Source organism: Buteo buteo, chromosome 7, assembly GCF_964188355.1.
Source record: "Buteo buteo chromosome 7, bButBut1.hap1.1, whole genome shotgun sequence".
Classification (NCBI taxonomy): domain Eukaryota; kingdom Metazoa; phylum Chordata; class Aves; order Accipitriformes; family Accipitridae; genus Buteo; species Buteo buteo.
The window spans coordinates 30,667,120-30,679,712 of NC_134177.1; the positions used below are offsets into that span (position 1 = coordinate 30,667,120).

At 37.3% G+C, this 12,593-nt stretch overlaps 1 protein-coding gene across 14 annotated transcripts in view; it reads left to right on the forward strand.

Moving 5' to 3' along the window:
- STAG1 (STAG1 cohesin complex component) overlaps positions 1-12,593 on the forward strand; it is a 202,801-nt gene that overhangs the window by 164,805 nt on the left and 25,403 nt on the right. For all 14 annotated transcript variants that reach the window (XM_075032127.1, XM_075032133.1, XM_075032132.1 and 11 more), the window contains 2 exons: positions 1,097-1,177; positions 9,969-10,061. In XM_075032127.1, coding sequence (XP_074888228.1) covers positions 1,097-1,177; positions 9,969-10,061 — 174 coding nt within the window. The remainder of the gene's footprint in view (positions 1-1,096; positions 1,178-9,968; positions 10,062-12,593) is intronic.

Sequence of the window (12,593 nt, forward strand, 5' to 3'; positions counted from 1 at the left end):
TCCAGTTTAAACTGCAGACTGCCTACTCCAGCATTTCAGCAAATTTTAAGGTATAATTTGATTTCAATTTAGAAGCCAGTTGTTAATTCTAACTCAACTTCATTTAGGAAAAAAATTTCTCATTAAGTTCTGTAGAAGTATTTTCTAAAAAAGGAGCATATGGAGGACGCATGCCACATGCCATGTGAAAGTCATGGCTTTAAGCTGTGGGACCTTCTCCTCTCTCTGCAGTTGCTACTTAACACTGGAATTGTGCTACCTGGAAGGAAGGGGCCAGCAGATAAAAACTGTCCATGCAACTACCAGCCATCTTCAGTTTCTGAGTTTGACAGTGATATGGCTCCCCAAATACTTCTGTAAGATCTTAGGAAAAACATTCTGAAATCTGAACTCTCCTCAGTATTTCTTCCCCCAGTCCACTAGAAGGAGTTCGCTGAAAAGGAATAGTAGTGTCTTTAGTGATATCTTTCCAAAAAAGTATTTTGTGATCAGAGCTGTTACAAACTGGATTTATTCTGCACAGAACCACAAACGGTTGGAAGCATCTTCAAGCCGAAAAGATTTTGACATTTTTAGCACCTAAAATACGTTTGAAATTTTAAAAAGACACCGTGGATGCTTTTGTGGGCACCATAAAAATGAGTCTAGTCTTCTCCGTGAGAAAATTTGTATTTTCTCCCTTTTTTTTTTTAGAAATTGGACTACACGTTCATTTGACAATGGAACAAATTTCCAGACTGTTTTACTAGTGAGGTCAGATTTAGAGGTATTTAAACAGATGCTTTTGAACTGGGATATGTAGATGTTGGGTTGTACTTCTGTCACGCTGTGACATCACCTCTTGCTGTACTCTAATGCACAGTGTTCTGTTCTGTTTCCCAGCATTTACATAGTATTTTTTTCACCTGTAGTAGGCTGGTTTTTTATTGCACCAAACTGACTAAAGAAAAACATAATAACCTTGGAACTGGAAAGTGCTACCTAAGAACTGCTCCTATTTCTTCTCCCCAAAATGCATTCTAAATTTTACACACACTTTACTGATATGCTTGATATTTCCAATGTGCTGGGATTCTTTGTGTTCCCTCTGTTACAGATAGTTGTTCAGGCACTGCAGTGTTCCCACTACTCTATTCTGTGGCAGCTGGTGAAAATCACTGAAGGCTCCCCTTCCAAAGTAAGTAGGCATTTGATCATACAGCTTTTACTGAGGAAACACAACTTGCCTAAAAAGACAGTAGACCTGATTCTCTGTAACTCCACCCACTGTACCGTCATTTTATGTCATCGTGAAACAGATATAAAATTTGGTGTTTTGATTTATTTGATATTTCAGGGTCTATTTAACATCAGGCATATGTCTAAACAAGCTGTACAAACAGCGGAAGCTTGTCTTTATCAGGAGTTTATACTACATGGTTTTTAGATTTTTATTGCTGAAGATACTTAATGCACTTTATTGCGAGTACAGCAGTTTGCATGAATGGATAAGTAATGATGACAATGCTTACCTAATAGGTGTAAGCAATGCTGTTGATCAGTACACCACAGATAGCTTAGTATTTATGTGTATTTACCTTGCTTACTTTGCATCTTTTATGTGGCTAAATATAAAAATAAGGTTACTAGCAGTGACAATTACTAATATAAAGTGCACGCAAGTGTAATGAAGTAAGGACAATGTTACATGTAGCTTGTTTGTTATACTTGGCTTTTCCAGGACCTTTCTTTAGCATTTCTCTCAATCAGAGGTCAACATCTTTTGTTTTTAGGGCTTTTTCAAGAGTAGTACATCAAATTAAAATGGTATGAAAACTGAAGTAGTAAGTGTACTTCCCCATCAGCATCAAAAAGAAAAAGATGCTATACTAAAGTACTGCTAAAATAAGCATTTTATGCACATAAAAATGATAAAAATACAGTGTAAATCCTTTGAGTTGTTTTGATACTGACATATATTGACATTTTAAAATAGCTACTAGAAAAAAAGAATAATTGGTATTCTTTATTCTGGCTTTTGTTCCCATGTTCCCCTCTCAGCTGCTTTAGCTTCTTTCTCTTTAGCATGCTGGTAGTATATAATTATTACATCTTGACTCCTTATAACTGAGAAAACTGAATACATCCCATTTGTTTTAAATGAACTCAGAATCTCATCACAATAAAGCATCTGAGTCCTCCTAGCTAGCAGCATTATTATCTTTAGGGGGAAATTTCACTTTGACAGAAGGAGCTAAGTAACTAACAGTAAATCCAGGAGGCCATACATTGCTTCAGCCCTTAAACCCACAAAACCAAAGCACCAAATCTCATTCTAATGCTTCCCTGGTAAGGAAAACTGGACTGCTGGTTACCTGTGTAGTGAGTGACTTGGGTATGAGGAATCAAGCACTTAAAGCAAGTGCAATTAGAGCACCTGGTTGACTATCCAAGCCTGGACACTGTCTTCAACACCTTTATTAAATTTTTCCCCATGTGCTCTTGACTATTGGGTCTTGCTAGTGTCTTACCCACTCCTGAAGATGCCCAACAAATCTGTTCTCCTACTTGCTGGGCCCGTTGAGCAGCAATGCCCAGTCTTGCCTTGCTCTGGGTGCAAATGCCAAGACACAGAGTGTTCGGTAAGATTCTCATCTCCCTTCACTGCATTACTCCATTTTTTTGAATTAAATACAGTAAATTGCTGCAGTCTAACATAGATGGTGCAGAGTGATAGCTGTCAGCATTGCTGGAAAAAAGTTTCATGTTTTCTTGTGTCTAAATTATAGCAAAAGAAACATACTTACCATAAACTACAGGTAGTGACTAACACATACAGCATCTGTCTGCATAGGACCTGGTCAGAAGCCTTGCATTTTGGTGTCAAAGTATTAATGTGGACTGTTGTTTGCAATATTATTGCGATGGTCCAGTTAAACTGAAAGAGAAAAAGACCTTCATTTATTTCAGTGACTGGGTTTTTCTTGTGGACAAGCTTAGTATGGCTTTGCCTAATTTTTGAAATAGGATACATATGTATGAGACATTGATTTATGAGATGAATGCAGAATAGCCTTGATCTTTCATGTGTTTCTAATACTCTGATTCATATTAGTCATAATGTAGTTCATAGGAATGGAAGGAACTATGAAAGCTCCATCGAAAATAACCATTTGAAGTACAAGTCAATTCTGCTTCTGGAATCCCCATTGAAATTCATAATTACTCTAGCCTAGAGAGTTACTAACTTACTGTTTGGGGTTTCACCCCACCCCCTACAAAACTAATGAGTCTGCTGCATGCTTAGTTCAAGTGGAGCACTGCATTAATGCCCTTCAGCTCTTCATACCTGGCCAGCAACCTCAGCTATGCTCACAACAGAAACAGGATAAAAAGAAATTCGCAAACCTAGTGTGGTTGTAGCATTTTGGTCTTTGTGGTTTTTTTCTATCAAACTTTCCATTGTAGTTTGTTCACTGTGAAAATAAATCTGATCTGCACTATATCTGTCATTTAATCCGTTAGGAGATCATTTTGCCCATGGTTGTTTTTTATAAGCCATAATGCGGGCTTATAAGTTAGCGGACATTAAAGGGGATGACTTCTAAAGTATGATGTATGGGAAGACAAAGGGATTAACACAAGCATCTCAAAATGAAAAACAGAGCATTTAGTGAGCATTTTTTAAGTATTCAGGCTTTTACAGGAACATTTCTGACACAGTGTTTTATTATGTAGGTCCATCCAGCTTTCTAGTATTACTTTGCTGTGGCTGTAATGATCTAAGGACAGAGGGAGGTGATGATTTGTAGGCTGAAATGGTATCTTTAGTAGACCAATGGATATAGCTGTAAAAATTAGAGAGGCTTTTGGACACACAAGCCTTTCAGGTTTGAAATAAAAGCAGAAGACTACAAAGCAAAATACAAGTTGAGAACAATTGCTTCATTTCTATTTAGATACAGATCAGGTAAACTGTCTCTAAAACAAAAGGAAAAACTCATTGGTACCTATAGGGGGGTGGGAGCAGGAGAAGGTGAGGTGGTAAGACTGTTACTGGGAGGGAAGTAGGAGCTGGATAGCGGGGAAGAGAAGGAAGATGAAAGATGAAAAGACTAAAGGAGAGAAGGGAATTTATAATATGTCATAAAACTAATCTTGAGTCCTTGTTTTTCTGTATCTCTTAGATTTATGAATTTTTGTTCCCAGGCTCGTGTGTAGAAGATGATTTTTTAGATTTCCCTTGAGCCTCCACGCTGTGAGAGATCAGAGATGGAGGGATTGATTTGTAAGAAATGTTCACCTGCTGCCAGCTGGGTCAATTGTGTGAGTTAATGCTGGCAAATAGTAGCTGCTCTGTTTCACCTAGTTAGTTACCATGTAGGCATTCAATGCACAGGATAAAGTATATTAACATTTTGGAATTTTAAGTACAGCATTCAAGGGTGTTAATGTTTCTGTGGGAGGAAGTATTTAGTTTGGTAGTAGTGGGCATATATTGGCAAGTTTTACATTTCTTAATCAGGTATGCTCTGCATCCATTAGGTGTAGATTTTATTGCAGGGAGTTTGCAGGTGGGATGGGTGGTTCTGGTAAGATTTCTTTCAAAGTGAGTTCTTTGAGTTCAAAATTGCTTAATAATTTTGTGCATGGGTTCTAGGGTAGAGATACATGACAACAAGGGGTATACAATTGGGAACAGAATCTTTTTGGAATGAAGTTAATCTTTATCTAGTGTTCAGATGGCTCTTCCAAAAATACAGCTCTCTCCTAAGAGGATTGCCCTTTTTTGGAAACTGCCCTGGGCATTATGCTCAAGTCCGGGGCACATTTATTGCTTTCTGAGAGATACTTTATATTACAGCTGTTGGGTATTTTTTGGATTATGGCTGACTACATGAGGCTAGGTGTGTTGCTTTACATGTGTGGCTGGGAAAAATTGTGTGACTCTTGTGGTTTAAATGAAATTCAGATCAAGTCAGCTCATTGATTTATTAACAACACATAATTAACCTGCAGTCAGCACAACACATCTCCAGGATAAGTATCAGCTATACAGCAGGTAAACCAAAATACTAGACACTTTTATAATGCTAATGAACACCTACAAATTTTGAACTACCCTTCTGTAACTGTTCACAAGTTACTCTAATCCCCTCCCCAAGACACACACATAATTTAGAGTTACATGTGCACACCCTTACTCTCACAGGAAACGTGACATACAAGCCCATTGCCCTTCTTTTGGGAGCATGAGATCATATATATGGCTGCTGTTGGATATGTGGATGCTCCAGCTTCATGTGTACCCACACCCACAAAGGACTCCACAGTCACATACATGTGCTGGAAATGTAGGGTCCTGCATGTTGCACCCCATACTGACAATCCTTCAGATGGATGCAGGCTACTTAAGGCTTCCAGCAGGGAGGATGTGCCACCAGGCCTAGGCAGTGGTTGCAGTGTTGGCGTGTCAGACTTGGTTTGACTGCTGCTCTGTTCCACCCCAAGGTTCCTCTCCATAATCACGACTTCTCATGCTGCTTTTATACTTCTTTACAAGCTGACTCCTCCTTTTCTCAAAAGTTTCTTGGCAATCTCCTGGTTACTGTTTAATCTGGTCATTTTAAGCAAATTCATTGTTAGCTTTCCTCTTAGCATTATCAATTTTTAGGCAAACACCCCCTCAGAACAGGTAGTTTTTGTATTTTGTTCACAGACACTGTTGCACTCATGTTCTTGTCATATCAGCTGTCATTTATTGAGGCTGTTACCAAGAGGGTGCTGTGCAGATTCCCCCACTCTGTGTAACATCATTTGTAGACTCCAATTTTGATGATAGAGCTTAAGGAATTGATATCAGCATAAAAAAGTTTCAAAGACGTTTTAATAGAAGGATGATAATTACTGATTATTTGAAATAGTAAGGAAGTCCAAATTCTCTGCCCAATAACAAAGATTCCACCAGTTAACTTAAATACAGCATAGAGTTGGGGCAGAGTTATTTTAAAACTCTTTTTCAAGGTAGCCTGTGAAAAAAAGGGCATACTGAGGAGTGAAGTTGGTGTCTAAAATATGAAAGGAAGAATTGATTACTAAAAGGAAAGCTGCAACAGGTAAGAATGAAATGTGTAAGCCTTGAAATATCCATAGTCCAATGCTCTAATCTTTGGTCTTTCTCTTGTACGTGTTCAGAGGAGGTTGAGGCCATGACTGTGTGAGCTATCAGTAAGCAGACTAGTGCTATTTGTGGTAAACAGCACAGTACTGGTGGCGGGGGTGGGGTTTATACTGTGTAGTTTTGGGGAGCAGTCTGTTGTAGCCTGGAGAAGAACTGTTCTTCATGTGACAAGGGGTTGGAGGATGGTTTTGAAGGAAGCTGGTAATTTCTTAGCAAGAGTTCTCTTGTCTGTAGATCCTGGGCAGCAAGTACAGTGTTGAGGTAGGAGACTTGGAGGATTATACAGTTGTTCTTTCTATCTAGATTTCTTCATATATTCAATAAACCAGGTGCCTGGGACCATTTTACTAGGCACTGTACATGTATGTAATGAAAAGGAAATATTTGCGGAAGAACAGTCCAAAATCTTAAAACAGTAAAAAAAACAAAAGCATGAATGGAGCTAACATTTGGAGGAAAGACAAAGGTGAAACAGTTCTGAACGAGCAGCAGCCAGACTAGCCAAATGCATAGCTATTACAAAGTGATTAGTAGGCAGAGGAGTTAGTAGAGGGGATTTAAAGAACAGCATAGTGACTTAGTGACTTTTCATATTTATATGGGCACAAAATGCCGAAGGGAAGAAGAGTCACAAGGTGCAAAAGGTTGGATTGTGTTCCACAGCTGAGTTGAAAGCTCATGGCTCTTGAACGTTGTAAAGTTTATCAAAGAGTTGGAGTTGCAAGAAGGAAGTTAGTACCTCAAATAAGTAGTTTAGAGGAAAGGCAGTGGGCAAATAGGAAGAAAAGCATTGAGTTTGGTAGATGAACCTAGCAAACGCACAGCATTTCTAAATGTCTTCAACAAGCTTCAATTTAAAGCTAGAAAATAACTGAAGAATTTTAGATAGCAGTCTTGTGAACACAGTTGTTCAGTTACAGGTGGTGGCAAAGCCAATACAAGTCCTTGCTCTTAGCAGCTCATTCTTGTTCCTGCCACAGACTAGTTAAATTTGAAGATATTACACTGTATGGTTCAAGAAAATGTTATTTTTATCCTGGGTCACTTAAGTGATCCAGTTCACAGTGTGACCCCATGGTTTTACCCTAGCAACCAGGAGGACAGTAAAATTTTTTCATACTAGTTTTACTGCTGAAGCCAGCATATCAGGTTATCACACCTCAAGAGCCTTGGCTGTGTGCCTTAGAATAGTAAAAGACTTGAAAATCTAATTCATTTTTTTTCTTCCCATTTTCTCTTTTTAAAAAAATTACCACTTTATAGTAGTCTGGGGATTTCTCCAAATTTAGAAAAGTTCCAGATGGCTCTGTTGTACTGTGCAGTTGGGCTTTCTTTTGCTGTCTGTAGCTCTTCAAAATGAATCTTTGTCATGCTATCAAGAGAAAGTATAATATAAATGTGTGCCTACGTGTTACTCATTCTTTGACAGAAAGCAAAATGGGAAACATACTCAGTCACTTTTTAACCTTTATATAGGATTTTTCATAGGTTTTAGTTTATCTGTTGAATTTGTTAATGTTTAAATGGAAGAGAATTGTGATAGAAAGTAGGAAGTTATTAAAGTGATTGTAATCCCAATGTTTAAAGGTGTGAATCAGATGATTATGTCACAGTGAACTGATAAGCCTGGCATCAGTCCTAGGTAAAATCTTGGACTGGCTGCTAGAAAACACAGTCAGTACAAGACTGAAGGGTAGAATGAACATGGCCAAGAGAGAAGCCTGGAAGGAACACATAAATTTGTTCTTGAGAAGATTGCATTTTTGACTGATAAGGAAACAAGTTGAAATACCGGTTTCTGTAAGACATTAGTACCACATTGCATTTCAGGTGAATACGTGAATTTAATGTAATTCATATTCAGTAGCTTAAAGCTGATTAATATATTCAAAAAAAGTTGTAAGTGGGAAATAATCATGCAATGGAATAACTTCTGATGTATTCCAGGAGAGATCCATTCTCTGCTAAAAACTGATGGTTTTTACCAATCGTCAGGGAAGGTAAAGTGAAGACATTTAAAATGTGGATGATATAGATCAATTGGTAAACAAAATACAATTAACAAAGAGTCATTTTAATGCTGCCAAATGGAAGGCAGAACAATCTGGGAACAAGAAGGCTGATCAGTGGAAAGTTGTGGCTTAGAATAAAGCAGAGCTGTCTTACAGATTATGTAATGGCAGGGTAATGCAGTGGCACGAGGCATCCTTGGCTATATTATCAGAGAAAAATTTATTAGGAATAGGAAGGTGAGGTAGCTCATAGACCTTCAGTGTCCATATCAGAAAAATCACGCTCACTCTATTGAAAATTATAAGAGATTCAGAGATTTAGGAACACTTGGGGTGCTTCAGCATGCTTGCAGACCTGCCTTCTGTTTTGAACCAGTACAGGAAGAACATATGGACCACAAAAAGGCTTTTCAGTAAACAAAGAATAACAAGATCTTACGATAGGAAGCAGTAAGAAAAGCTAAAACTAGAAATGAGACACGTGGACTGAACAGCCAGCTTAATTAAAAATTGGAATTTTTATCAAGGAAAATGTGACATCTACACTATGTAGATTCTTTAGATTAAGGTTGGATGTTGTTCTGTAGGGCACCGTGTCTTCCATCTGAAAGCTGATAGAGGTATCACGGAGGAAAATCTGCAGGAGCGGTAGGCCAGCAGTCTCAGTGTGAGTTAACAGCTGTCACAATCCCTTCTTTATATGAAACCAGTGATGGTGAAAACTGGGAAGGGAAAGGTCTTTCAAGCAATGGTCCCAGATGCATGTGAGAAATGGTGTCATCTGTGGGGCCCTGGCAGAACTGCTGGCGGCATGGAAGGAGATCCGAGTGCTGGGAGACACGTGGTATGGCAGGCACGAGCAGACGGGGCAGAAGTGTTTGTTGTACCACCGGAGCAATGCAGAGTAGCAAAATCTATGAACCAATGCTGACAAAACTAGTCCTTTTCACAAAACTGGAAACTAACACAAAGTCCTCGTGATTTCTGGTTCTTGTTTTCTTCTTGGTATTTGGTTTATCACTACTGTAAAACAGAGTAACTATTTTAGTTTGCGCCAAGAAGCTGTGTGCATTTTCAGTGTTTCTTGGTTACAATAGAGGCAGTACTATCTTTTCACATAGGAGGGTTCTTTTTCTTCTATAATTGATTTGCTGTTTCCATGTGGCTACTTGCTGTATTCTTATGAGCCTGCCACTTCAGGTACCCACCTTTAAAATACACATCAGTTGTCTCTAGATCCAAGTGATGAAGAACAGTCAGTCATTTATGTTTTCCACCCACAAATCCTTTTTTCTCCAGATCAACAAACCTCTCTCCTCCTATAACTCATCAGATTTCTGTGATTTGCCTTCACATTTTCCATGTCTGTGGGCAGTTAGGATAATGTTTTTGTTGAACTTGAGACATTCGTTGGTATTTTACTTTTTTGATCATGTTGATTTATTGTACAGAATTCTTTTTAAACCACCAGGTAGACTTACCTTGATGTATTAAACTTTTTGTTCTGAAAAATTTATAATTTACATTCAATATAAAATTCAGACAATTTAACTCAGGAATGTATTATTGTTGTTGTTGTTGTTATTTTTATTAACAGGGAAACTTTGGGTCATTTCTCTGAAAATTAATGACTTGTTTTACTCTGCTTTATGAATAGCATGCTTTTTCACGGCCTTTTTTGTGTGGCTAGTTTATAGGATTGAATGTATGAAATTATGACCATCTTTTTATTTTACTTTTTCCTAGCAACCTTTTATTAATATTTATATATTATCCCTCTTTAATGCTCATTCTAGGAGGACTTGTTGGTATTGAGGAAAACTGTGAAATCCTTTCTGGCTGTCTGCCAGCAGTGTCTGTCAAATGTCAACACTCCAGTCAAAGAACAGGTAAAGGAAATGTCTGACACATGCTTTTAAAAAATTTGTGAATATTAAACTGTAGTGAAACTCAAGACGACACTATATCAAACTGTGCCTTCTGTCTAAATAAAACCGAACAAACACTGCATAAGAAGAGCTGTATTAAAAGCACCTTCAAAGCACAGCTCATGTCAAATTCATTTTTGGTATAACAATAAGGATTACCTGGATGCTTAGGCTCATGTTCAGCTGTCATAACTTCAGGCATCTAACTCAATCACCTAAAGCAAAAGCCTATTCCTTTAGACACTTACTGTATTAATAGATAGAAATAGGCACTTTTAGAGGGTGAATGAGATCTCAAATGGGCTGAATCTTTCTCTGTGTATTTCTGGATTTTGTTCCCTGTTATTGACTAATAGGGAGTCTAGAGTGACTGCTTTCCTGCAAAGGCAAATGCCTGAAGCCTCGATGCTGTTTCATTATTTCATTATCCTAATAATTCAGTTAAATGTAGTGGTGAATACTAATTATTGTATCTCTTTCCATTGTGGATAATGGGAGAAAATTGAGGCTTCTAGCATTACAGGCCATACTACTGCATATTTTCTAGCAGAAAAAAATTTAATTCATTTTACAAAAATACTCTGAATAACACTGAGAGTGTAGTGTCCTCTCACACTATACAAAAATCATCACTTCAGAAATAGTTATGTCTCCTTGAGAAATCAGAGAAAAGTATCTGTTTAAACAGCGTCTTCATTATAGAAATATAAAGATCTGGAGGGTTTTTCAGATTCTCATCCACATAACCATTATAGCTTAGGTTGCTGTGCTTCTCTGTTTGGTAGGCTGACTGAAAACTTAAGTGCGTGCATCTCTCTGCATGTGTATGTGTGTGCACACATATGCCAAAGGTATATATGTGAAATATGATTGCATAATGAGATACCAGATTTTTTTATGGTTCACTGTAGTTATCCAATTCTCCGGTTTAGATTTTTGGAAAGCCATGCATGCATGGAGTGGGAAGCTTCTGCTATATATATTTAGAAAATGAAATAAAATAAATGAAATTGAAGGGCTTCTTGAAATAGTTCGCAGTCTCTGAAAAAAATAATAGCTTGTTTTTTTGCTGAGATTTTGTGAATATATGCTGATTTATATCAAGTCTGTTGACATCTTTTAGTTGTCTACAAATTGCATTTCTATGAGACCTTCCAAGATTTTGCAAAGACCGTAACTAACTGGCCTGTGGTTTTTGCCAGTGTTTTTTTTTTTAAAGATAATACTTCTTAAAAGACAATTTTTTGAAAGATAGCTCTGCTTGGCATTTACACTCTGTTCTGCAAGTTTATAAATATTAAAGGCTTGGAGATGTCGCTAGTTTATGTATTTTTAAAAGACTCTGATGTGTCATTGTCTTCCAGCAGATTTAACTTTAGTAATTGTTTTTTAATATTCTGAGTAGTTACTTTTGGCATATTTTATTAATATTATATAATGTGAAAATATCATCTAGCTTCATGAAAATACCAACCATTCTAGCTTAACCTAGCTAGCGCTAATGTCTTTTCTGCATCAACAAATGGTAAATGATCCTTCCCATTACTGCAGTGGTTTTGTTCTGGATATATATTAACATGTTTTTATTCTTTTATTATTAGTGGCTGCAATTTTTTTTCATTGGTAATTTAAACTTTTCTTAGAAGCTCCTTTGCACGTCACAATTCCGTGGAAGCTTTCAAGCCTCAGCTAGACAAAGCCACCACCAACCAGACCTAGAGACAGCAAGTGTCCCAATCAGAGTAGATTGGACTAGAGAATCCAGAGGTCTCTTCCAGCTAACACTTCTATGATCTTTTTGATTTTCTTCCTTAAAAAGTATATTTCTGCGAGTGCAGGACTGTTGCTCAATCCTTTAGTTTTACTGGATTTTTTGAGAATTCTGTGTATATTGTCTCCCTACCATATTTCATTCTTAATCTATGTATTCTTTCCAGAGAAGATCAATGTACATATCAAAGGAAGAAAAACATATTAACTGTTTATAGAAACAGGACTCAAACATTTCAAATTTTCCTAGACTGAGTGAAATAAATCTTCTGTGACTAGATGTATCTACAATATATTGACATGTGTATCTGAGTCCACTGCTGTCTTTATATTAGACAGAAATAAGCACTTTCAGTGCATTATTGATATGCTCTTTCTTAGAGGTCTACATTAGGATGAGCTTAAATTTTACTGAGTATCAAAGGAGTTTAGAGCAGATGAGATCATCACTGAAATGAATGACAACTTTTTGGATCCAGTGGAGAATAATCCCAAATAGAGGCGTCTGTTTCCGAAGTCTAAGTAGAACATAGTTTACAATGATTTGCATTTTGTTCTTGCCTGGGTATAGCTCATTCAGATTTTATAACATACTCCAAGAAACAAGTAAGCTGCTATGACATTCAGCGTTCACAAAGATTTCACTTTGGAAGTTTGTAAAGCAGATTGCTCTCACTCACAACTTTTCCTTAGGCTCAGTTCAAAAATATGTTTAAACACACA